Source organism: Pholcus phalangioides, unplaced genomic scaffold (assembly GCF_987345545.1).
Source record: "Pholcus phalangioides strain wild (caught in Gottingen) unplaced genomic scaffold, Ppha-v1.0 ptg000032l_1, whole genome shotgun sequence".
NCBI classification, from domain to species: domain Eukaryota; kingdom Metazoa; phylum Arthropoda; class Arachnida; order Araneae; family Pholcidae; genus Pholcus; species Pholcus phalangioides.
This window is the reverse complement of record NW_028301622.1, coordinates 3729967-3757848: the sequence shown is the minus strand read 5'-3', so window position 1 is coordinate 3757848 and position 27882 is coordinate 3729967. Positions and strand designations below refer to the sequence as shown.

Below are 27882 nucleotides of genomic sequence, written 5' to 3'. Positions count from 1 at the left end.
TGTGGCCCTCGAATTTCGTATACAGGGTGATTAAGAAATAATCGTCTGATTTGAAAATAATTCTACACTTGAAAAATTCACTATTAATGACATTTTCCATAAAACGAAGCCATGTTTAAGAGAATTCGAAAAAAAATTAATTACAAATCTAGAAATGAAATAATTTTCACGATCATTTTCGTTTCATAGGCATTGTAACATAGATGATAGATTCAATAATTACTTTTTAAAGTTTTTCATATTTGTAAAATTCCAATTAGATCAAATTACAATTCGAATTTTTGATAATACGATTTTTTTTTTTTTTATGCTATATCCTTGAGCTTCAAATTAATCAAATTAGAGTGTAGATAACTAATTATTTTTTACTATTCATGAAATCTGATGTTGATACAAAGCAAAAATCGATGATCGCGATGACAAATTTTTCCCATTGGAATAAATTTTGTACTTTCAAGTTCTCTGGAGAGTAGTCTAGATATTTGAAGCAATTAATAAAATTGGAAAATTTCAAATGCAACTGACCATCAAAGTAAAACATCACAAATTTCCTGTAACATATTGTTTGTATATCTTTTTAGCATGCATAAATTACTCGAAAATCTGTTATTGTCAAGCCCTTCATTTAATTTTTGAACATACATGAGAATAAACAAAAACTTTTACTCTTCAACACATCATTGTGACACAATGACACGTTGCCGAGTGATCACTAAAGCCCCGCTAAGGAAATAGATGATCCCAGAGTTCCAACGATCCAAAAAACCAACTCTTCCCCTGAGTAAACACTGTGGTCTTCCTCTTCGAAGGTAGCTAGTCGACCGACACATTCTCCTTAACTTGAAATTCAATTAAAAATCAAAGAGAAAACCGAAGAAACTTCACCCCCAATACCACCAGTTTCATGGAACGGGAGACAACCCTAAAAGGTCTATCTCATCAAGCTGTCTCACCTGACGAACGCCTGAACTGGATGGTATCCTACGTTTTCGAGTAGCTCCGCTAATTCAACCAAAGCCTCACCCTCCAAATGAAGAAGTAGAAGTGGAGGATTCTTCAATCTCTTCAGGGGTCGGACGATGGTCGACCTCCAAAGTGAACTACCACGTTGGACAACCACGTTCGCAGGAAAAACCAGCTGCCTCTCCAGATTAAAGTGGAAAGGTGCACGTTCCATTCCAACAGCTTAACAGGGGAATCAGTTCCCTCAGAAAACTCTTCGAAATTAATAAATCTCAGTTTGAAATGGGGAAATGAAGTCAGTCAACCAACTGAATAACCTTCACCGTCGGAACTCCAGGAATATGGCTCAGAAAGCGTTCTTTATATAAGTTGAAAAAAAGCAAGTGAATCCCGCTCGACATTGTTGCTGCAACAATGGGTCTTCAACAGTGTGGTCAACAGACCATTAGTAACAATATGACAATTCACCTATGGTAAGTAATGTCATCGCTAAGTTCTGGCATTGTTCGTTGTTGACGATATATCTGGAGTGGAATAATATGGGCTGAAATCCACTCTCTTCAGTGTGTAATAAATCTTGGAAATAATGATGCGTCTGATGAGTTTCAGACCCACCAGTGAAGTATAAAGTCATATACGTAGAACATTGTAGGACACGGAGCTATTTTATGATGAAAGGTTTGGGTTGGATCTCTAAAAATGATCGCTAATGATATGCTTTGACTAGATGTATAACCATGTCGCATTAATGTGATTACCAGCTGATATTGAGAAGAGGGCAATCGAGCAGTCCGGTCGAGGGTTTGGATAAACAATCAGAAATAGTTGATAAGGTTTTCGCGGCCATTCGGGTTCGAAGGATGTCGACTGTTTGAGTTAGCCCTCAACGAATTCTCCTGAAGATGCCAAACACTAGTGTTGAGAAAACATTGAGGACTAACTCAAACGGACGACGATCTTCACACACAAGTATACAATTTACATCAAACATTCAGCATTTGGTTATTTGTGGAGCAACAGATCTACAACGGTAAAAACATTACAAAACAACGTCATTAAACTTCCCTCATAATTTGAAAAATATATGGCAGCACTAAACATTCGCGACAAAAAAATATGATTCTCTTTCAGACTGTTAGGTAGTCATACACACTTCCATCACAATTCATTCTCGATACTGGCAGAGAATTCTAGATTTTTAAATAGATAATAGTTTTAGAGTTACAGATCGTTTTTATTTTTAACTACCGTATGTTAACGTGTGTAAGGAACAACATTTTCGCAAAAAATTGTTTTCCAAAAATAAGGGGTTTTTCTCATACATTGATAGTATCAGAGATACAGTCGAATCGAGTTGAATACCATTATAACGAAAATCTCCTTTTATTTAACACTTGTCTAATCCTCCAGATAAGTTTGCATAGGAATAACGAAGAAACATGGAATACTTTTTGTAACGAAATTTCGTTATAACGAAGTGATTTCTCCAGTCTCTTGGAGTTCTTATAATTAATGAGATTGATTAATAAGTTACCCCATTCCTTGCGATTTACGATGAAAGTAATCAGAATTGTGAACTTGTGGATAAAGATGATCGTCATGAAAACTAATTTCTTTTGATATCGTGAAATAAAAATTATCTTTGAAAAGAATTTTCCAAATTTTAGGCCGAAAAAAAAATCGAGTGTTTGACACGCGGGATCATCATACACGTTCGAATACGGTGTGAACGACTACCGCGGACCACCACTGTGGCTGCGGAATTCATCCGTGTGATGAAAGTCCGTCACTATAACCACTCGTCCACCACAGCGGTAGGAGCAAAGTCAGCCTGCGATAGAAAATAAAACTTATCGATTCATGAAACATTCGGAATCAAATTTTTACGTTGACGAACTCTATATAGTAATCTGGATATTTGACGCCATTAACGAAACTCGAAATTTTCAGAAGCAGCTCAACATAAAAATTAAACGTCATAAATTTCCTGTAACGTTTGTATATTTTTTCAGCATGTGCATAAAATGCTCGAAAATTTGTTCTCCATTTAATTTTTGAACATGCATGAGAATAAACAAAAACTTTTACTCTTCAACGCATCATTGTGATACAATGACACGTTGCCGAGTGATCACTCAAGCCCCGCTAAGGAAATAGGTGATCTCAGAGTTCCAACGATCCACAAAGCCAACTCTTCCCCTGAGTCAACACTGTGGTCTTCCTCGTCGAAGGTAGCTAGTCGACCGACACGGTCTCCTTAACTTGAAATTCAATTAAAATTCAAAGAGAAAACCGAAGAAACTTCACCCCCATATCACCAGTTGCATAGAACAGGAGACAACCCTAAAAGGCCTATCTCATCAAGCTGCCTCACCTGACGAATGCCTGAAATGGATGGTATCCTACGTTTTCCAGTAGCTCCGCTAATTCAACCAAAGCCTCACCCTCCAAATGAAGAAGTAGAAGTGGAGGATTCTTCCATCTCTTCAGGGATCGGACGATGTTCGACCTCCCAAGTGAACTACCACGTTGGACAACCACGTTCGCAGGAAAAACCAGCTGCCTCTCCAGATTAAAGTGGAAAGGTGCACGTTCCATTCCAACAGCTTAACAGAGGAATCAGTTCCCTCAGAAAACCCTACGAAATTAATAAATCTCAGTTTGAAATGGGGAAATGAAGTCAGTCAACCAACTGAATAACCTTCATCGTCGGAACTCCAGGAATATGACTCAGAAAGAGTTCTTTATATAAGTTGGATAAAAGCAAGAGAATTCCGCTCTATACATTGTTAAGGCAACAATGGGTCATCAACAGTGTGGTCAACAGACCATTAGTAACAATACGACAATTCAACTATGGAAAGTAACGGATTCTCTAAATTCTGCAATTTATCTTAGTAGATGACAGAATTCAAATTGCAAATAAGGAGCGATATCCATTCTCTTCAAAATCCATGTAAATTCTTGAAAAAAACGATGTGTTGATCAGTTACAGACTCACCAGTGAAATAAAAATTTAAAGTCAAGTACGCAGAATATGCCAGGACCCAGATCTATGATGGTAAGTTTGGCTTTGATCTGTCATTTCTGGATGAATGTACAGTCATGTCACATGGATGTGACTACCAGTTTATATTGAGAAGAACGGAATTCTGCAGCCCGGGTCGAAGTTTCGGGCAAACAAATAGCAGTTGGTTATCTGCGGAAATCAGATCTACAATGGTGCAAATATTCTGTCATTACTAGAGCCCAGAACTTTTAGGCATTTAAAATTCTCAAATTCCGCCGTTAAATAGGCCCAAGAAATGCCTGAAATAGGTATTAAAAAATAAATTTTCAATTAATATAGAAAAGTAACTAAAAGCTACGATGATAATGATCCGGAAATGGCTAGAAACTGACTGCACTCAATGAATCTACTTTTTCAAAAATAAATTATAGCAATTTGCCAGGAAATACAAAAAAAAAAGGGCAGGAAATGCTCAGAATATACATATTTAGAAAAATATTACAAATATAAATTTCACGCTGATAAAAATGCTACAAGAAATTTACACTTCGGAATTAGTTCATAATGACAAACTGGAAACTGGAAATGAACTGGAAAAATCTTGAGAAAAATAGCACAGTCTATCCGGCTCATAACCTTTTCCAGAAAACCATCATGGAAGAACTTTGCAAGCGAAAACGTTTGAAACGGGAAATTTCGATGAGTATTAGTGAAATTTGGGACCACGAAAGTAAGTCGTATCAAGCGGATGGCGTATAGTGGGAACGTTAAAAACCACAATACACTCTATACAATGACGCCAAAAGAAAAGGGATGGGAACACTTTTTCCAATAAGAAATCAGTACTTCTCATTATTCCGAAAATATCAGCTTCAACGATTGGAAATATGCAGTATATATACGTATATATGGAAAATATATATCGCACGGAAACGATCGAAAAAAATGCATTTCCGGTCAAAAATTTTACATGCCCTGGGCATGCCAGGCAATTTGTCCAGCCTGCTTCCTCTACATTCAAAACATAATAATCAATCCATTCAAATGGCGATGAGCGTACGTATTGAACAAGTGCAGAAAAAGTTTTTGAGGTCATTATTCCGGAAGACTTTTGTTGTGTACGTCCCAGATGTGCTTACTTCGGGGATCTTCCCTTTTTACAAGATGACATCTTTCGACAGCAGTCGTACAAAGCGAGATCTATCATTCCTTCACAAAGTTCTTCACGGCAGAATCGATGACTATTATCTGACGAGCCTAATCAATATCGCCGTGCCATCTCGCGAGCGACGGGTTCATAGTTCCTCACATGGGCGGAGATAGATACGGAGCGTCAAAGGTGGAGTCGACTGATCTAATGTATATATGTATATATGAATTGACATCATCATCATCGTGCCCCCCCCCCAGCAATAATGACCGTGCCCCCCAGACTTCCAAGTCTATCACCGCCTATGGTTCCCGAAATGTTTTTTATTTACCTCGTGCACGCACGAACATTTTAAATGCTTCACCAATTTTGCGAGCATGCATAATACGGGTGAATTCCTAGATATTTTTCATAAAGATTACATGTTCCACTAGGTTCTATATTAATTTGTATATATTTTCTAGTTTTCTCATATATTTTCGGACATTAATATCTTAAACCACGTAGACATTTCATCATTGTCATGTCATCATTGTCATGTCATCATTGTCATGTCATCATGATTCATGTCATCATTGTTGAATTAAAGAAAACAAACAAAACACACAAAAGAAAAAAAAAGAATTCAACTGTACTTTCCAGGCTTATTCAATTTCACCATTCTTTATTTTGGACGTTTTCTCTTCCTCATATTGAATTCTCAATGCGTGTTTCTGTTGCTCATATATACTTTTGTATTATATGTTTGTTGATGATCATATTTTTAACGTGTAAATTCGGTGAACTATTTTAGTATTTGTTTTTCTATTAATTTTCATTACTTGTATTTTTCATATTCTTTATGTCCGTGTGTTTCCCCATCTCTGTAATTGGGCTCAGCCTGTTGAGATGTGTAAATAAATAAAATTGAAATTAAATTTTATAAGTGGGCCCAACTTATGAAAATATTCAAAATTATTGAGGAATTTATTCCTCGGATAAAAAGAAGTGAAGTGATGGAATGTGAAAAAATCGATCAAAATTAATAAGTGTAAAATTAGAAAGTAATATTCAAAGTCAAAGATAGATGACGATATAAAAACAAAACTAATTTATTTAAGCATGTGTGTGTGTGTGTTATAACCAATATATTTTAATTTCAATGCTAAGAACCGCAAATTTCTTTTTCAGAAATTCATTGCTAACCACCCTTTGAGCCATATGTGGTAAACCCTTATCTCGCGGACCAAATATGGGGCCCTGGGGGTTATCTGATATGGCCTGCTCCCTCAAACCCAATTTTGTAAAAATGAACTAAGTGACACATTTACAGATTGCTTAAGTGACGTGTGGAACATTTGCATTGCAGTGTGTGGATCCATAGCATTTAGGCGACCCGTGGCACATTCACAGATCAAAGTGACCCGTGAAACAGTTCCAGAACACTTAAGCGATCCGAGGCGCATTTAGAGACCCCTTGAGTGGCATGTGGCACAGTTTTAGAGCTCCTAAGCCGCCCCATATCACCCAAGTTACCCACGGCACATTCCCAGATTGAACGATCCGAGGAACATTCAGAGATCAATAAAGTGATTCTATAGGAAACTTATCAATAGGGCGAATATTAGTTCAGATGCGAAACAAACTAGCGAAAGGTTTTTCTCGTTTCTGGCACTCCCAGTAAAGGTGCCATTATTTAATATTTTTATAGCCGCTGTGGTGGTCGAGTGGTCATAGTGACGGACTCGCATCACGGGGGCCCGGGTTCGAGCCCCACCGTCACCACAGTGGTGGCCGGCTGAAGTTGGTTTTCTGTGATTCCCAACTTCACGGCGCAAATACGAGCCGATCTCTCCGCTAAAAAGTCTCGCCACAGAGAGCAACAGTCCTATAGACAATACAAATATTCAGTCATTACACTCCACTTCTGAGACATAGGTGGCAGCACTAAAAATCATACACAACACTAGATACGCACTCAGACTGTTAGGTACACATACTTACACTTCCGGTACAACTCCCTATGTAGTAAATTGCCCATGGCGATAGACCTGAGTTGCTCGGCTTGAAAAAAAAATTATAAAGGATGGTTGATGGGCGTAATCAAACCCCCCCCTCCCCCGTCATCAAAAGTAAGCAAAATGGAACCACCCCCCTCCCGCCATAGATGCTGACGTAGTAATTGAATTATCCCTTACCTGTAACAAATATAATTTTCCATTATAATGCCCTTGGGCGAGACAATGAATCAAATGCAGTATCTGTAACAAGTACCATACACAAGAAGCAAATGTTGTGTACTATGTTTATGCATAGCTAATGTTTTGGACGTACGTCATTTACAGGTCTCGGTAAGTGTTACACAAAAGAAGAAGCCGCAAGAGCCACGTGTCCTGATGACATTGGAATCGCACAAAGAAAATTCAAAGAAATCATGTTGTACAGTGAGTATTTTCACTTTATGTACCGTTTTTGATACTTTATGAAAGTATTTCAGCTTGGTGCTGTATCACTTATAAGCTTGCTCGATAACTTACTTTTGTCCGATCTCCTATCCAAAAATTCTCTGACTAGTTTAAACCATGTCGATGAATTCCGCCCTTAATGATGCTATAGTTAGTGAGTGAGCGACAAAGTGGTTATTGTTCGAGAGTGAGCGTGAGTGAGAGTGAAATAGTGAGTAAGCGAGTGACAGAGTGAGTGACCTAGAGATATAGTAGGTGACCTAGAGATATTGTAGGTGACCTAGAGATAGAGTAAAGGGGCTTAGTGGGCGATGAATTTTCCATTCGGTGGATTGTTGGTCGATGAATTTTCCTGGCAGTGAATTTCATGGCGCTGAATTGCTGGTGGTGGATTTTCTGGACGCGAGCGGCATCGAGCTCAAAGCTTCCAGGGACCTCGACTTCCAGGAATACAAATTTGAAAATGCTGCTCTTGGATTGCTGCTTTGGATCTAGGTTAGGATTATGAATTTAAGTAAGCGTCCTTAAAAATACGGGATATTTCTAAAGAAGCCAAAAATAAAAAAATAACGGAATAAACGGGAATGAATGTCCAGTAAAATAGGGGCCTTGGGCGCCCTCCTATATAAGACTGAAAATTATAACCGCAAACAGGAGTGTCTGCTGATAAAGAGCGAAATGCTGTTAATTTTTACACAATTCCACGAAATTCGGAATGGAGTCTAGTATAACGGGACATTTCTAGTACGGGAAATGCCCGCTATGTGAAGTTCCACTAATATTAGAGAAAATCATTCGCATCGTGAAGGCAGTCACGTAATTATTTTCACATCGGCTCCGCGTCCGCTGAGGGCGGCCCTGTGGCAAGTTGTCGCGTGAGTGCTGTTGCTCTGAACCGGGATTCGGAAAATTCGTCCCTGTTACTTTTCGCACCCGGTCGTTTGGATGTTTTCGCCCCCGTCGTTTTCCCCCGGACATTTCACCCCTAACATTTTGACCGGGAAATTTCTCCCCGGACGGGGGCCAAGTGAGAGGGTGAGTCACCGACTGAATGAGTGTATATGTTACCGGCAAAGTATGAAATCCAGGCATTCTATAGCCCTCCACCCACTCACTTGTTCACTAATACGAGTACTCACTCATACGATCACTGCCTCGCTCATATGGTCACTCACTTGACACCGTCCGAGTTCAAAATGTCAGGGGCGAAATGTGAGGGACGAAATATCGTTTGCCAATGCTCATCTAGCTGCGCGCATCAAAATTCAATTTTGCTCCTCCAAATTTCGTTGAGGAGTGGAAATACTCCTTCAAATTTTACGTATAATCTACACATATATAATAACATGCCCTGACTGACTGACTCATCATCACCGAGCCGGAACCACTAAAGCTATAAATATCAAATTACAATAGTTTTGTTTCATAACGTAAAGACTCACTAAGAAGGGAAATTTTTTTTGAAATTCGCCCCCTATGGGGGTTTAAAGGTTATATAGAGTTCAATCATGCTGAGCCGAAACCGCTATAGCTATAATTATGAAATTTGGCCAGTAGTTTCGGTTTGTAAATATTTAGAGGCTCACTAAAAAGGGATATTTCAAAATTCATCATCCAAGGATGTCATATGCGGGGGGGTTCAAAGGGGTTATATAGAGCTCAATCATCGTTGAGTCCAAACAGCAGAAGCTATAAATATGAAATTTGGAGAGTAGTATATTTTATAATACAGAGAATCACACTATGACGGGATTCCTAAAAATTTGACCCTCCCCCCCAATGTGATGCAAATTTTATATGGGGGGGGGGAGAATCATTGCAGAACAATTTTAAGGTGACCAAATTCACGCGAGCGAAGCTGCGGGTTACTGCTAGTTAGGTATAATTTTTTTAATAGTTATTTTTTCTCACTGATAGAAACAAATACCCCTTAAAATTTTGGAAAGGATGGAGCTTCTGTTTAAAATTTTATTTTTGGAAAACATTGATCACAATCGTCTGAACCAGACCAGACAAGAATGTGAGCATTTGTGCCGGTTCCTGGCATTGCCATCACGGGGCTTAAAAAGTGGCTATTGGGACCCGCTGTTGGTCTCCTACGACTAAACAACACATTCATCCCATCCATACTCCGCTATGGAACCTCTACCGAATTGGTATGTGTTGGAATGTGTGTGTGGGTGTTGTGAACCTAACGTGAAGTTTCTGATGATCTATACATTGCTGCCATCTGTAATCTATTTTTCGAACTAAGAGTTGAGGGTAAAGATTGAATGTTTGTACTATTGTAGCATGTGTTGGTCTGAATTTCAAAAACTCCCTGCTTTACAGAATCAAACAAATCAGACTTTTGAGAATCAGTGACCACTGAAATAATCTGAATCATTCTGTGATTTGTCTGATATATACATATGAGTGAATTCACTGTTGCTTTTGTTTTGTTCATTGCAACAACAGGAAAACAGGATGTCTCGTCGGATGATGAAATCGCTCCGGATCCAGTTTTCTGCCCGTTAAGTGGGAAGTATCGCTTCACTTACAGTGCCAGCAACGGCGAGTACAGGTGTGACCAGACCTTGTCTGAATTGTCCAACTGCCCCTCGGGTAACACTTTGGTGGTTAGGTTCAAGCAGTGCTCTTTCCCTGATATCGGTAAGTGTACAAATGACCAATGGAAAAAAAAAAAAACTGTACGTGCGTGCGTTTGTTTGTTTTTACCACGTCAGTATTGTACACATTTGGTTTTCAATGTATTCAAATATTCACAGAGGTGCAATTCAAATGTCTTGGTGATTGGCCAGCAACAGGTGATAGTCGTTACTTGGCTGTGATGGACTTGAGAGCCAAGTCGGAAGAGCGGTCGAAATTCCGATGCGGGGTGAGAATTAGATATACTTTTGTTCTTATCATCACATTCCGTAGTTTATTTAAGACTTGTTTGCTTGTGGTCATTTATATCATAGCCCACATTACTGACTGTTGAATTGAGTGTGAACTTTGTTTATGGTGTCTGCTTTTTTTCTCCTTGATGCAGCTGTATCGAGTGGATCCAATGACAGGTCGGATGTACGTGTCACTGTCTGCCGATTCGACCTGCTTCAATCAATTGAGGTCACCTACAGATGGATATGAGTCTTTAATCCTTACTCCTTGTAAGTATACTATTTTCATATACTCTCGCAGCACTCGTTGATGCAGGCATTTCCCTGTAACAAACGACCTGCTTTCTCTAATTCGAGCCAGCCCCCCCCCCCCCCACCTTAAGTTTGAAAAAAATCTCCACAGTGTAACAGATTTCACAAAATTTAAACCGAACGTCATTTATTTATCGACAATTTTTTGTTCTTCAAAAGTCGATCAACGGAACGTTTTGCTGCATTACTGTAACATTCTCAAGACGTTTCGCAGATCTCTCAGCACTTTGGGGATCTCATTGCATCTTAGGCATTCTCACACTTTTTTTTATGCTTGTGAAAACCTCGGTAATGAGATGAGAATTTCACATCTCTTGTGACATTTCTGCTCAATATCAGAATTTTAAGACAAAACCTGAAGTACAGAGTAATTATGATTGAAGAGTTTCCGTTCTCTGAGTAGTTTTTCTCAAAAACTACTTATCCGAATACAGCCAAATTTTTAGGATATATTTATGAGACCATGGGAGAGAGATTTATGCAATTAAAAATGATTCAATGTTTTACCACCAGGTGAAAAAATGGCGCTTTTCTGTTGAATTTTTTCCCCCTATGGCCCATATAGAGTATGTACCACGTTTCAATGGAATACGTCTACCAAAACGGGCGCTACGTAGGTCTAAGTAGTTTCAATATAATGACACTGCTCAGGCATTGAAATTTGGTAAATGGAAAAGAAGAAAATTCAATTTAAAAAAAAACACCACTTTTTCACCTATTGCTCAATAATTGAACTTTTTTATATTGCAGAAATTTCTCTCTCATGGTCTCATTAAGATATCCTGAAAATTTGGTTGTATTCGGATGAGCAGTTTCTGGGGAAAACTACTCAGATTACGGGAACTTTAATTATAATAACCCTATACTATGACTCATCGGTTAGGTATCACCTATGGTATTGCCATTTTCAGTTTTATCATATGTCCAAAACATTCAGCTGCTTATTGTCCCCGCAAGACCGATGATGAATCTTATTGCACCATATAGCATCACTGAGAATTCAATGCTCTAGGGTTGTATCTTTAATTTAAAAAGGACTCTATCCCCCCCCCCCCCTCCACTTTGTACTTTGCCATAGAGCATAGAGAATCCTTCACAATAACATATTTCATTCTAATTTATGTTTTATTATGAAACACCTCCTTCGAAGCCCTTAGGAACCTTTCGCAATTGTCTGCGGACTACCTTTCGGAACCAACTTGGATTTCAGATGAACCCTCAGATATATATAAAGAGCATTTGTTTGTCTCTTATCTCTGCTCTTCTGATACCGGCCAAAAAGTTCATTCACGACTCAAACCAAGTCAAAGAATCCTGCATCAATTGCATGAAGGACGATGGAAAAATTCTTTCGAAAAATACTAACAAAATAATTTTTTTTCTTCCGTTATCGCAGTCCCACGGAAGAGTCCACCGCCAGCCGTACGTCAAGCCCACTGCCGTTTCCCAGAATGGGCGCAAGGCCGCTGGGACGACGTCAACGTCCAGGTCGACACTCTGACGTTCCGCGACCACGGCTCGATGCAATCGGTGATGGTCAATTGCATAAAGCGTCAAAACAACACGTCCGAAGACAGATTTATAGTCTTCTCATCTGCGCATTGGTAAGCGATTAAGGAATCATCTCTCACATGAAATATCTTATCAATGAATTCACATAAATTTTCATCGTTAATACTGGAAAATTTTTCGAGAAGCTGTAAACGTGTAGGTAATTGTTGATTGGATATATTGTTAATGAGTGCATTACTTTTTCCCACGCAGCGGAGAAGAAGCATACAATTGCATCTGGTTGAAGCGGAGGAATCCGAATGTCATGGAATTTCTCATCGGTGAGTCTTGATTCTTAAAAATAACACTCAGTCCACTCACATTAATATGACTACCTGTTAATATCCAGAATTATTACCATGTACGCTCCCCAGGTAGCGACTAGACTATTCAATGATTTACGGGAAATTCACCGCCAATAATTCATCGATAGGAAAATTCACCGACAAACAGCTCACAGACGGAAAAATCGAAGGAGGGAAAGTTCATCGACAAACAATGTACCGACAATAGTCCGTTATGAGTAAGTGACCGAGTGATTTAGCTAGTGAATGGGCGAGTGAATGAGTGAGGGACGTATGAGTGAACAAGGGAGTGGGTGAATGAGTAACCGTTTGAGTGATAGAGTGAGCGGGTGAATGACCAAGACAGTGGTTGAATGATCGATTGAGATAACCGGTGAATGAGTGAGTGAGCGATTCGATAATGTATGAGAGAACCGGTGAACGGATGAGTGAGGGATTATTGAAACAGTGATCGTAGGGGTGACTGAGTGCGTGACTGGCAGAGTGAGAACGAGTGAGAACCGTATGATTGGCCGAGTGAATAAACGATTGAGTGAGCGACCGCATGAGAAACTCGCTCACTTTCTCACTCACTCGATCATTTGCTCAGCTGGTCACTCTTCTGCTGACTTATTTTCTCATCTATTCACACTCGCTTGCTCACTCACCAACTTTCTCACTCTCTACCCATTTGCACACATTCACTCACTCATTTTGGAATTGCTCACTCCTTTACTCCCTCACACATTTGATCTTCGACTCACTCACTATGTCACTCTGACGATGAATTAATTGTGTGTCGGTGAATTTTTCCAGAAATTTTCCTTTCGGTGAATTGTATGGCGGTGAATTTTCCGACAGTTAATTAATGGTGATGAATTATGCACACACACACACGACTTAGGAAAGTGTATACGGGAATATACGGAGCCTTGCTGACCGCAGCGCGATTGCCATCTGCTGAAGAGCGCGCGTAAGAGGGTCTACAGAATGAACAACTGAGCAACCCAATCGAGGTAGTCCCTTAGAAACTCGATTGGGTTCGAGTCTGGGGGAATTTCGAGGCTAGGGAAGTGTAGTAAGTTTTTCCTCGTGATTTTCCAATCACTCACGAACATTCCCCAATGTGTGACCCGTCTCATTGTCGTGCTGCAAGATACCGTCATTCCTAGGCAACAGAATCCGCATTTATAGGCATAAGCATGTTCTGCAGGGATCGATGCATACTCGATTCGATCAATAAAAGCTATTCACGTCGATGAGTGCACCCAGAAAATGCCATGAAATCACATCCCAGATCATATCGCTGATATTTTGTTTTTGTTTTTTTTCCCGTCCACAAATGGCGGAAGGGTGTTTGTTCTCCGATGTTTTCCCGCCGTTTGCGCCAACATCCATCCGTACAGTCAAACAGGAGAGAGAAAAGTGATTCACGCCAAACACTACAGGTTCACAGTTGGTACTGCCGTGCAAAATTCCAGCCTCTGTCGGTGACGCCATACACAAGGTTTGTTGAACTGTCGTTTTAGACACACTTGGACGCCTATATTTTTGGACAGTGCATCGAGTCAGCACCTCCTAGGGATAGAAAGCCTCCGCACGCTGCTCGTGACGTCGCAAAGTAGTCCATTTTCCCTCAGAATATTCAGGGAAAAAAATTCCCTGCTAGTATCATCGTTGCGCGGAAAAGAAATGATCGGGCTTAGAATTGACGATTTCTATGCCCCACATCCAATCACTATGCGGTATTTGTGAGCCAACCAGGAAGATTCTACGCCAAAATAAGAAGAAACGAAATAGGATGCTGCGCTTCAAAATGTGGATTTATAACGGTTTAAACGTTCTATCTCCAAATGAACCACAGGTCACTTTAGTGATCTGTGCCACGGGTCACTTACGTGATCTATAAATGTGCCGCAAACCATTTAAGGAGGCTTTAAATGCACCTCGAGTCACTTAAGTGATCTGTAAATATGCTGTGAGTCACTGAAGTGATCTGAAAAGTGCTGCTCAGTTTATTCTTACAAAATTAGGTTTGAGATCACAGGCCACATCAGATGACTCTAAGGGCCACATTTGGCCCACGCGTTATGGGTTGAGTTGATCGTATGGTCTAGTTGTTAATCATGTTTGGGAACAAAGAACTATTTGGTGTTGCTGGTACACTGTCTTGGTCCATATCAGTTCTTTTCTGCTGAGTTCTATCTCAGTATTGTAAGCCTAAATTTTAGGATGCCAAAATAGCGCCATATATACACTATCTACCAATAAGTATTTGGACACCTGTGATAGAAAAGAAAAACTAACTTTATTCAAAATCAATAGTTGGTAGAGCCTCCACGAGAGGCAATTACAGCGTGAACCCTCCGGGGCATACTTTCCACAAGTCCTTGTGTGACGGCTAGTGGTATTTTCTTCCACTCGGCTTGGAGAAGACATGTCAGTTCCTTCACCGATTTTGGACGGGTAGGGCACCCCTTAATTCGGCGATCCAACTCGTCCCAGAGGTTCTCGATAGGGTTCAGGTCTGGGCTCTGGGCAGGCCAGTCCATTCGATGAACCCCATTGGCACCATACCAAGCCTTGGTTAACCTCGCAGTATGACAGCTGGCATTGTCGTCCTGGAAGTAACAGGGGTCCACCCCGTAAAACTGCCACAACGTAGGAAGCACATTGTCATCCAAAATAGTGCAGTAGGCATCGGCGTTGAGCTTACCATGAATGGGGACCAAGGGTCCCAGTCCATACCAGGAGAAACACCCCCAGACCATAATTCCACCTCCGCCGAACTTGACTGTTGGCACAATGCATTCTGGCAGGAGACGTTCTCCAGGCAGACGCCAGACCCAGACCCTGCCATCCGAACGGTAGAGGGTGAACCTTGATTCGTCGCTCCAAAGAACCCGTTTCCACTGACCTACGGTCCAATTTCGATGTGCTTTGCACCACATTAACCGAGCAACGCGGTTGGACTTTGTGATCAAAGGCTTATGGGCAGCAGCACGACCATGAAAACTAATCAGATGTGCTTCCTTACGGATGGTATTCATTGAAACAATACTCCCGGATGCCTGTTGAAACTCCTCTCGGATGAGGGCCATCGGTTGGGTGCGGTTCTTTCGAATTTCTCTGGACAGCACTCGTCGGTCTCTATCTCCCAGTTTCGTTGGTCTGCCGACTCGGGGCTAATTCCGACAATCACAGCTCACCTTCCACTTCTTAATCACATAGGTCACTGTCGATTTTGGGTACTTCAGCTCGCTAGATATGTTCCTTAAGGATCGGTCATTTTTGTGATACCTGATAATTATACCTTTCTCGAAATCAGAGAGCTCCGAACTGCGCGGCGGGCATCTTGCATGCGACTAATGCCGATGTTGTTTCCTACACGATATATACCGGCGGAGGGCGTGACGTATCTCAAGACCACAGATATCGTCATTTGCATAGGTGTCCAAATACTTATTGGTAGATAGTGTATAATAGATTAATAAATTAGTATAATATTATGGCGTAATCATTATTCTAATATAATCAATTGTATAATTATCGTAATCAATTACAGAACGGATCATCATTTCACATGTTATATGGATCGCAAATTTTAGTTTTTTTTGCCCCGTTCAGAATAAAAACGTCTCTTCCCAATAACGGCCACATGTTCAAGGTCCCGCTAGTGACCGTTGTTGGGAGGTTTTACTGTGTATTGTTTTTTTTTTAGTGACTAACGTTCCGTTTTATGGCGATTTCTTGTTTTTCAGGGGCCCAGGCGAGCCTGTCTCCCCACGACGCCCTCTGCCACGACCAGCAGTTCGATTACGGGGCCTGGATCACTCAAGGAAGTAAGTTATCATATTACGGATTCATTGACAATTTTATTCAAATAATGATTTGTGAGAGTCCGTTTGAAGGTCGAACATTATCTAAATAGTTTTATATTCCGAGGATTATTATCTCCCGGTTTCTCATCTTTCTATATAACTGTTTTGTTTTCTACTCGTTTTTCCCAGGAGATGAGACACTACAGGTAGCTCCTTGCCCAATAACCGGTGATTATACGGGAGTTCTGCCCGAGAGTTCTGGAACTCTGTGTGCTAAAGTCGCTTCGGACTGTAACAACCCGGATGTGATGTTTTACACTGTCAGCAACTGCCTGAATAAATCTCAAGTTTACGAAGGTAAGGATTTGACACTCTATGTACCGTATTTTCCTGCTTATAATCTGAGGATTATACCTGAATAGAGCATCGAAATTTCTTATTGCGCATTATTATACGCTACTGCATTTTATCTGCAACTTCATTTTCTGAGATATCGGGATAGAAACAATTATTTTGAAAATTAATTTGTAAAAAAATCATTTTTTTAAGGATTTATAGATGGCGTATGTGGATGTGAGTAGATGAATCGGCATTTTTTCTACAAAAACGTGACAAAAATTCCTTCAATTATTTAACTGAATCACTCTTGGCACTTTAATTAAAATTAATTTTGACAAAAAACAGTTTTGATCTATTTATATTTCATATTGAACTTAATGTATTCATAAAGTCTAAAATAAATTAATTAAAACAATGTATTCCAACTAAAAAAAATTAAACTGTAAAAAAATTGTTATTTTTTTTATTTTATGAAAATCAAAATAAATTACTTTGAATGAAATTAGAATTACTTTGAATGAAATTAGAATTACTTTGAATGAAATTAGAATTACTTTGAATGAAATTAGAATTACTTTGAATGAAATTAGAATTACTTTGAATGAAATTAGAATTACTTTGAATGAAATTAGAATTACTTTGAATAAAAGTGTTTTTCTGAAAAACATCTCAAAATGAATCAAAATTTGTATTGTTAGTTGTTCGCGCACGCTATGGATAACATATTCTATTATGCCAATATAAATTTTCACTATTGAGGAAAAACTAGGGCACTTAAAATTTCACACTACAAATCAACTTATAAAGAATATGCAATATAAAAAAAGACACATGCACACACATCTTTGTCTTTCTTTTTCAAGAGTATTATCTGATTCAAACCAGTCACTGCCGGAATCACTACTTTTTCTTTCCGGTAAGGTAAATATAGCAGAAAATCATGATTTTTGTTGTTAGAGTTTGTATCCTAAGTCGCCTCAGATTTTTATGATAAGAGATAATAAGAGATATTTCTACACACTGTGAATGAACGTCGGTTTCGTAGGAAGCTTTCAGATCAGATGGTGTCATGGAGAGTTATGAAATGTCAAGCCAAAACAAAAACTGAGCTTGCCAGGTGAACAATCCGAAAAAAAAAGTTCCCTCAATTTGATAGCAGAGCTCAATAAGATATAGGGTTTTGATTGATTATACATACTGTCTCTGTCAATAGACTCTTTAGATTGCCCAGTAACATGATGCAACGAATAGCATTATTTTATTTATTTTTTGTTATTGGTATGTTATTCCTGAATATATGTTGTGTTGTGTGTGCCATCAGGTAATGATAGGAAATAAACCTAAAATTAAAGTTTATATTAACGCCCACCACAAGGAGAGAATATATAATATACAATTTACATATAGCAGTCGAAATGGCCGCTCTTGGCCGTTCTAAGTATAAACGTCGTATCTCCCAAACAAAAACTTCAATGTCTTCAAATTTTTTTACACAGAAATAATGAAAAGCCACCAAAAATGGAGTGTGTACGTCTAATACTACCGAGATTATAGCTTTTCAAAACCAAAAAACCGTCAAAATGACTGCTCCGGCCGTTCTAGTGTTAAAAACTGTCATAATCGTCAAAGATACGAATTACGAACTACTAATTATTGAAATCACTAAATTTCGGTAATATTTATATATTAACACAGATTTTGTCGTTATTATTTACCAAAAAAAAGTAATCCGTTACATCGAATAATTTCTTTAAAGAATTTCTCTCCATAAGATAACTTTCCTATTAAAAGTTTTTGCGAATTTTTCTTTTCAGCGTCCAATGCGATATCACGTAACGCCATTGTTTTCGATCACGAGATTTTTCACATAGGATATCATTTTCTCTTTCTTTTATATACAAAAAAAAAAGTAATTTTAAAGAAAAAAAGTTATGTATAAAACAAATTAAATATCCCGAGAAAAAGAGAGAATTCTTAAACCAGGTGGAGAAGGTCAATGCATCCAGGTCAAGACTAAGTAAGAAAAGAGCAAAAATAAAATAGAGGTGGAGGAATATTAGAAGACAAGGAGGATGGGTTCGAACCAAATAACTTTCCGCATCGTCTATTTCTCTTCTCCAACATTTTTTTATTTTGCTCTTTCTTGCAATAGCCAAAGAAAAACTCATCAAGTTCTTGGCACTTCTTCTTCTTATTTTTTTTTTTTTTATCCAGAACTATTCCAAGTTGTCGTATAAAGTTCTTATTGCGATGTGGCTGGCGGTATAGTGGCATTGCAATCTTGAATACATACGTCTAGTGGTGTTTTTACGCTCAGTTGAGGAATAAGACCGCTCATGCCGACTTCCGGCTCACTTATGTGACACTGACACCACATTGCACATCTCACATAACACCAGATTAATGACCTTTAAAAGTTTGTTGGCATCTGTTGCTTGCTTGCTTGCTTACTTACTTGTTTGGTTGGTTGACATCTCTTGCCCAAGTTGAACGAATTGGTGCGCGTTGTATATGTTGCAGATGGATTAACTTTGGTAGTAAGAATGTCAAACGCTCGTATACTAACAAAAAACATGTCTGCTTTTGATAGGTTTTTTTTTGCGATGTCTACTGGAATTGGAGTCGGGTCGTGTTTTGTGATTCGTTTAGGCAAGTGTTGGGAAGTCCTATACTGTTCCCCCAATCGCTTTGTAACAGTCATGTTTCTCTGTAATAAATGATTATTAACATAACCTGTTGTCAATGTTTTTCACACTGTAGTCCGGGGACACCTCTGGGAGTCTGTGAGTTCATTGTAGGTGGTCCACGAGATCATTTCCATTATTTCTATTGCATACATTTCACACATTTGCAAAACGACATTTGTACTGCAAAATCGGAATTCATTACTTCAGTTTTCATAATATGCAAGTAAAAAAAATTATGTATATTATTTTGCATTAGCTTTCACTTCAAGGAGGCTGTAACATCAAAAAGGTTCGGAAACAGCGATTTATGCGGTGGACATCATATTTATTTGTGATAGAATCAACCGTACCTATCTCAGAGCAAAAGACCGTCCAGTATCTTTATACAGCGGCATGGGTGAAGATACGGGGGGGGGGGGGCGTCAAAGGTGAAGTTGACTGATCTAATGTAAATGTGTATATGCATATATGAATTGACATCATCATAATCGTACGCCCCCCCCCCAGACTTCCAAGTCTATCTCCGCCTATGTACAGCAGAATAAGACAGCTACAAGCCATGCTGGCCACATCGCATTTGTGTTTGTCTTAGGTGAATGTGCTCAAACTTTAGGGTAGTGCGGGCCACTCCATATTGGTTTGAAAATTTATTGCGGGCAACTTTTTCGTTTGAAAACATGTCGCGGCCCACTTAGTGGATCTGGAACAGTGTCGCAGTTCAGCGAGCCGATCGCCCCGTTAAAAAGTCTCGCCGTAGAGACCAACAGGACTACAACGTTACAATTATTCATTCTTTCACTTCACTCACTACAAGTTGAGAAAAACACATAGTTTAAAAAATTGATTGCAGATGGCAGCACTACACATAACAAGCATTACACAGAAACAAACTCCACGGGAGGTTCACTATACGGGCTACACACACATTCCAACATGCACCAATTCGTTAGAAGTTCCGCAGAGGGATATGGACGAGGTGCATGACTGGTTTAGTAGTAGTAGTGTCGTAGTTCAATAAGTGATGTATATATTTGTCACCGGCCGCTTGAGTGATGTGGAACTATACTACGTGTAACTTGAGTGATGTGGAACTGCACCACGGGCTGCGTGTGTGCTCTGGAACTGTCGCACGGTTCACTCAAATGATCTGTATATATGCCGTGTTTCACTTAAGTAACTGATATCGGTCTCTTAAGTGATCTGGAAATGTGCCGCGGGTCAAAGTTATGTGGACCAGCACTGTCGTTCACTCAAGTGGTCTGTAAATGTACCGCTTAGTAAACTGCTACAAAATTCATTTCACGGGTCAAATCAAATGGCTCCAAAGACCACATTCGTCCCACGGGTTATGGGATGACCATGTATAATCTAAGGCAACTCTATCGCTAGGGTTTCCGACTGCACCTATTTATTTTACATCAAATCTAAATTTGAAAGACATCTTATCGATACTTCCTTTGATTTCATCGATAAAAAGCAGGATACAAGACAAATGACACCACCTTGTGGCCCCTTTATTGAACTGAAAAACAGTTATAAACAGTTTCGCTGACTGGTGGAAATTAGAAAAATAATGTGCGGACAAGCAAAAGAAAAAATAGGGAGATAATTGCGGACTGGCGAAAAAAGAAATTCATTGGAGAAATAACTTGCGGACCGGCATAAAATATTGAAAGAAAATGTAATTTGCACATGCCGCCATGGAATAAATAAATAGGGAGAATAATTCGCATGGTCCGACATGAAATAAATACTGGGGGGAATAATTTGCTGGCCGGCATGAAATGAATAAATAATTTGCTGACCGAACAGAAAAATAAATAAATTCGAGGAATAATTTCCTGACCAGCAAAAATATATTCATAGGAGAAATAATGTGTGGACCAGCAAAAGAAAAAAAAAAGAATAATTGCGGACCGGCAGAAGAGAAATTAACAGGCAAATAACTTGAGGGCTGTCATGAAATAAATAAATAGGAGGAATAATTTGCAGAGCAGACCGTGAAAGATAAATGGATAGAAAAAAATAATTTGCGGACAACTTGACACAGGCAAAACAGAAAAAAAATTATACACATTATTTAATTTTTTAAGTCTCAAATTATGTAGCAGTTACAAAGATTGACACTGATCAGGGGACCAACAGTTCTAGACTATTCCGGGAAGCCTAGGATAAACGATGATAAGGCAGAGGGAGCCACAGGTGGGAAAACGTTTGGCAACCACTGGTCTAAAAAATTGTAGTCGTTCACCAGCTATTTTTATCAAGCTATTTGTTTTTTGTCTGAATTGTTAAAATATTGTTTTATTCCCTTCTATTAACATGCTGATGATGGTATCTATATTATTTTTTTAGAGCGTGAATATCGCTGCTACGGAAGCTGGGAAGAAAAAAATGGCATCATGTACACTTACGCCAAACGAAGGGAGATGGAAGGATTTCAGTGTTTTGTAAGCCGCCGCATATAAGCATTACTTTTCAATTGAAGTTAAATTAAATGAACAACAAATGAAATTTATTCATTCTCACGCATACAGAAAGATTTCAAAATTAAATTTTTTTAAACATATTTACCAAATATATTTCAAATTGCTATTATTTACACTTCAAAAAATAATATTATTATATTAATATTTTTTAAAAACTTGCATGATAATTAAGGAATAAAATAGAAATATGACATGAACACACACACACAGAAACATTAAAAAACTCTCATATAAATACAAATGCGAACACCAACGCCACAATAGACAAAATGGCCAATGAGGTGCCTCAAAGAAAAAGATGTCCGAGAAAACTATGGATGTGTCAAATACAACCGAAATACAGCAGCCCAATAGAACAGTATATATCACGTGAGAGAAAACTAATGATTAGTATTACAGTGGAACTTCGATTAACGAGCTTAATTCGTTTTGCCAACGAGCTCGTCAACTGAATAGCTCGTTATTCGAATCAAACTTTCGCCTAGGAAATAATAGAAAATCGGATAATTCATTCCACAATTATTCATTCACATAAAAATGCTAACGAAAACGTCATTCAATCAATAATTAAACGCAATAATAACAAAATATGCATAATATAAATAACGCCAAAAATAAACATACAATGCGATAATGTTTACAAACATTGTTGGCTATAAACTTACTCTAAACCACGAGAGAGATAGAGAGACACAGGAGGACTATCGTTTATATATAGGACAATTTACAGACCCCTTGTTGTCTGCAAATTTTTTTTGCATGACTTTCAAAAATAGAATACAATGAAACTTGCTTTTGCCTCCTTTTTAGGATTTCAAGGAAATGGGAAATTTCAGTATTCTTGGGCAGATTCATTGCTCGCACATTGCTACACATCTGCACATTCTGCACATTTCTCTAATCTTAGTTTATACGTGGGACATCTCCTTATTTCTCTCTTCTTTAGATGAGATACCGTCCATAAACTCTTGCTGGTGCGCGCTAAAGAGATCCATCACTTCATCTATCGTCAACTCCTTGGCATTTTTTATCACTAGTTCTTGAATGTCTCCACCGTCGCCGCAGTGGTGGTCGGCTGAAGCTGGTTTCCTGTTCGAGGCGCAAATGCGAGCCGATCTCTTTATTAAAAAGTCTCGCCACAGAGAGCAACAGGCCTACTACGATTCAATCATTACACTTCACTCATAGTTAGAAAAACTGGTGGCAGATGGCAGCAATGCACATAACAAGCATTACACGGAAACTTCACGTCAGGTTTCACTACACGCATATTCCCACATGTACAAATTCGTGAGAGGTTCCGCAGAGGAATATGGACGAGGTGCATGTGTGGTTTAGTAGTAGTCTTCCCCAACCACACAATCTCTTCGACATGTAGTGGCTCCTGTTCATGAGCTAGCTCCTTCAAAGTCACGTTTAATAATGCAAATCAGCCCACAGTTTTCTCCAAGCAAGAATATGAAAAACTTCAAGTGGCTTCGATGCTACATCTAGTTTCGTACCGTAAATATTCACATTCGCACGTGTGTTAATTTTCCGAGTGAAGAATGCGAATCATCGCTCGCTAACCGCCTCACAATTTGTTCGAAATTTTTGCTCGTTAACCGAAGTTCCACTGTTTATAATATACACTACCCATGAAAAAGGTTATGGTTGTTTTTATCTAAGTATGAATAGCTTCTCAATTTATCCCAATATGTTTATAGTACTACTTCTTTTTGAACGTGTTGCAATTGTGTGCTAGAATTCACGACCCCCAGAGGTAAGCTATTCCATTTAATGACAAACTCCATGAGACACCAAAACTTGGAATTGTTCCTTACTAAACGATACCGATGTCCTGTTGTCGAAGCAGTCGATGGACGGTTTATTAATAAGTCATGGTCCATCCCGTTGCCAAATGGTAAAAATTTGGATCATATCCCACGACACCTGCGCACATCCAATGTAAACACATTCAAAAATGAAGTCTCTCTTCATAATTCAAGCCTCGTGGTGCCAACAAAGACGCGCGTAGCTCTTCTCTGCAACCCCTCAACCAAGCCTATGTCTCTCTAATATGGGTCTCCAAAATGTTACAGCATATTCCAGTCTGGGACGAACACTAACTGTGGAAAAAAATGAAACTCGCACGTGTACACAATAGACAACACAAACAAGGGCAAATTTTTCTGCACTAAAAAAACATACATAATCAAAGTGAATTCCATAACTATTGTATAATTGTTATTATCACCTACACGTTATATACTGATGATGAATGTTTTTACAGTCAGGTAAAGTGGTCCAGAACGGAAAGGAAGCCTTCATCAAAGAAGCTGGACGTAGTTGCATACGAGGTGAAGATCCTTCCGTGTACGGGATGAAAATCGCCAAACATGGTAAGCTACCTCTCTCTCTCTCTTGATGACACTTCGGATATTCATGATATTCAATAAAGTCAAAAGCAGTTTTAACGACCTCGGTTATAACATCAATAATTGGCACTTTGGGATTATCCTCTTATAAAATAATGGTTATGAATCTTGCTTATAACGTCGATGAAAATGCCTTGAACTCGGATATAACGACACATTTTTTGTCGTTTTGTGACGTTTTTGGTACCTAACGATGGAAAAAAAACCAGATTTTTAAAAATTTTAGACTCCAACGTGATACTAATTAATATGACCCGTATACGGGACATCACTGTATTTTCATGTAATTTTGCCCTTACTGACCTTTTTCATTACAAGAATGTCCCGTTTTTATGGTTTTTGGGCGAAATTATTTAAGTTATTTTAGGTATTTTTGATGTCGTTATAATCGAGTTGGACCGTATTTTCTTATAAGTAGCCGTTGCAAATTACAATTTGGCTGAATCAGTAAAGCATTTTACATTGAATCGTCAAAGTCCTTAATCGTTCAGAATTGACCAGTGGTCGATGCAATTCAATAGACTGGGGCAAGGTACTGAGATGAGCTTGAATAGACTTTGGTCAGCAGCAGAATAATGGCTTTTCCACCTGCGGGCCATTCAAATTTTGCTGTCCTTCTCTCATGTTATGTAATTATTTTAATGTTTTCGATCAACAATTACTGAAATTTTCCGCCCTTCCGAACTTACTGACGTGACCTATAGCCCGCTTTCTTTGCCTGTAAATACTCCTCTGACTTTGGCAAAAGGCACAAATATAGGTTAAAAAATACTTTGGCAAGGTCTTGCTAACATTATACTTGCACAAATTTAAACTTAGGCAAGGCACAAAGATGAGCGAACATAAAATTGTTGGCCCAATGGCACAATGTTGGGTTAAATAAGGATGATGTTATACGGCGATGGTCAAATATTGGTTTAATAACTCTTGGCGAGGCAGAAAGATAAGCTAATATAGACTTGGAAAGGACTTTCTAACATAGACTTCCACAAAGATGACCCTAAATAGACGTTGGCAAGGCACAAAGACGGGCTAAATCAGACGTTGGCCATGCACAAAGTTAAACTCCGCTAGGATACGGTCACATAGAATTGGGTGAGACACAAAGATAAACTCAGACAGACTTTGACTAGGCACAAAGGTAAGCCAATATAGACTTCAGCAATTCACAAAAACAAGCCAAAGACTTTAGTGATGCGCAAAGATGCGATTGAATAGACTTCGGCAAGAAGCTCTTAATACAGTGACTTTGGCAAGGCACAAAGACGAGCTTGCGTAGACAGTAAGACAAGGTTAAATAGAGTTTGGCAAGACAGAAATATGAGCTTAAATGGATTCTGGAAAGACACAAATATGAGCTTAAATGGATTCTGGCAAGACACAAAGCTCTCGGATGACTTGCTGAACTCGCGACTCATGTTGATAGCGCAAGTCAGTTGGCTGCTTTCTTTTTTGATGATTTATGCTTGACTTTCGAATCCAGTTGCACAAAAGCTTGTTGGGAGGCTGAAGTGAATCGAAACAGACAAAACACGCACACACACACACAAACTCAGACGAGTCCGCTGACGCGCAAGAGTCTTGAGTTGCATGGATATTGTCTTCACATGTTCTTGAGGCACGTTGCATTAATACTATTCATTTCCTTGACAGCCTCTTGTCCGGATTTCGGCCATCCAGGATTGAATTCTCCGAGGCATCCGACGTACCACGGCACATCCTCATCAGGCAATAGTGACTATGTATCTTCCGGTGATGTAGTTAGATATGGCAAAGGAAGTACGGAGAGTCCAGATACTAGGCAGAGGATACCCGAACCTCCATCCAGTATGTTCTTACCTTACCCCTTATTTTGTAAACCAGTAAAATTTCCATACAATACATCAAAATTGTTAAGTTTTAAGTACCTAAATAAAGTTCATTTTCTGTTTTTTGTCCAATAGGTACAACGGAGATCGAGAAGCAGCAAAATGGCGGCTCAACCCCAACTGCCAGCCACGTGATGCTGATTCTCTTGTTTAGTTCCTATCTTTACAGTTTATCCACCATGGAGGTCCTTTGAGCAAAACAAAAGTTCCGATCGTTCTGGAAAGACATTGTATTCTTGTTCTACTTTTATTATTATTATGCCTTTATAAGACATCGAGTCACGTATAAAAGCGAGAACACGGAAATCGACTGAGAATGGCGCGGGCGCATCGTTCGATTTCGCAAGTATGGCATTACCGAGAGCCAATTTTTGTTCATTATTAACGTGCTAGAAAGCCAAGATGGCCGATACTTAAAAACTGATTTTCACTAAATAAATTTTGTAATGCCGGCAATGCATTGTCAAAAAAATTAAGTATTGAATATCTAGGAAATATGGAAATATTTCAAGGAATTATGACTGCGTGGCATTTTCTTCTTGGTTGTTATGTCGAAGGAACTAACCCAGTGCATCTACTGATGATGTTCGACACAGTTACAGATGAAACTAGTGGTTCTAACATCTTTATTAAGACATGAAGAGCTAAAAAAAAAATATTTTGCAATCACACTGACTCAGGTCGTAGAAGAGGATATTTCTAAGCGTACCCGCAACTAGAAGCTTGGTCAGCCGGGATAAGCATGCATTTTGGCGCCCATGTTGAAGGCGATGTTAAAGTGTGAAATTTGCGTCTCCTCTGGTCCAGCGCACGGAGCACCAGACCCGCCTGCCCCCCAGTTGCGGCCCTGCGTCTAAGGTGATGAATTTTTCTTTCAAAAGGGAATATTAATGTTTGGAAAGTTTTCTTTGGAAAAATTAATTTTAAAACACTCAAAAAACACTCTAAATGTGTTTTGCCTTTGAACAACCACATAAATTAGGAAATGTTAATAAAATACATCGTCTGTCTGATGAAAATACGGTTTCTAGTACATAAAGTCTGTTGGTGTTGTTTTGATGTTGAAAAGAAAAAAAAAACTGTTTAAACATAGGCAGTGTTTTCAGCTTTAAAGAAATGTTTTTTTTGTATAGCAATGTTGTAATAAATTTGTTTTTTTTTCCTTTGTTTAAACAACTTTGTCTCATTTAATTCTATATCATGGTTGTTTGCACCTTCAACATATCGAAATTATTATACAGTAGTTCTTACCATCATTATAGCTCGGCGAAATGCTTGTAAAATGTAGCTTTGTTAATGAAGCCAATGACTTTTCGTACAATGCTGCAAGAATCACCTACTAGTAAAACAATGATGTGAAAGAGTTTAAAACAAGACTAGTACAATGGAAGCTCATAATGGACAACCACGAAACCAACATTTTTATCCGCTTAACGGAAAGTGTCCGTTAATATACAGTAAGCCAAATACATCGAAACATCCCATTTGCATCGAACCCCTGTTCGATGCTAATGGGAGTATCCGTCATGGACGATTTCACTGAATGGGGAAACAAAAGCTCTTCAAAAATGAGACGAAAAGTAATGGTTCTTAGAATAAAGACACAAGACTATTCAAAGGATGAAAGGAGAAAAAGTACATAAAACATGAAGGCTCCTTAAACAA

At 38.9% G+C, this 27882-nt stretch overlaps 1 protein-coding gene across 1 annotated transcript in view; it reads left to right on the top strand.

The window, feature by feature from the left end:
- Positions 1-27387, top strand: part of LOC149066791 (uncharacterized) — a 77795-nt gene extending 50408 nt beyond the window's left edge. The window contains exons 4-15 of the mRNA XM_089253196.1: positions 7448-7546; positions 10025-10219; positions 10336-10445; positions 10602-10719; positions 12158-12365; positions 12526-12593; positions 16358-16438; positions 16607-16774; positions 21799-21893; positions 24205-24313; positions 26003-26176; positions 26293-27387. Of these exons, the coding sequence (XP_089109322.1) occupies positions 7448-7546; positions 10025-10219; positions 10336-10445; positions 10602-10719; positions 12158-12365; positions 12526-12593; positions 16358-16438; positions 16607-16774; positions 21799-21893; positions 24205-24313; positions 26003-26176; positions 26293-26411 (1544 nt within the window). The 3' untranslated portion in view covers positions 26412-27387. The remainder of the gene's footprint in view (positions 1-7447; positions 7547-10024; positions 10220-10335; positions 10446-10601; positions 10720-12157; positions 12366-12525; positions 12594-16357; positions 16439-16606; positions 16775-21798; positions 21894-24204; positions 24314-26002; positions 26177-26292) is intronic.
- Positions 27388-27882: the final 495 nt, after the last annotated feature.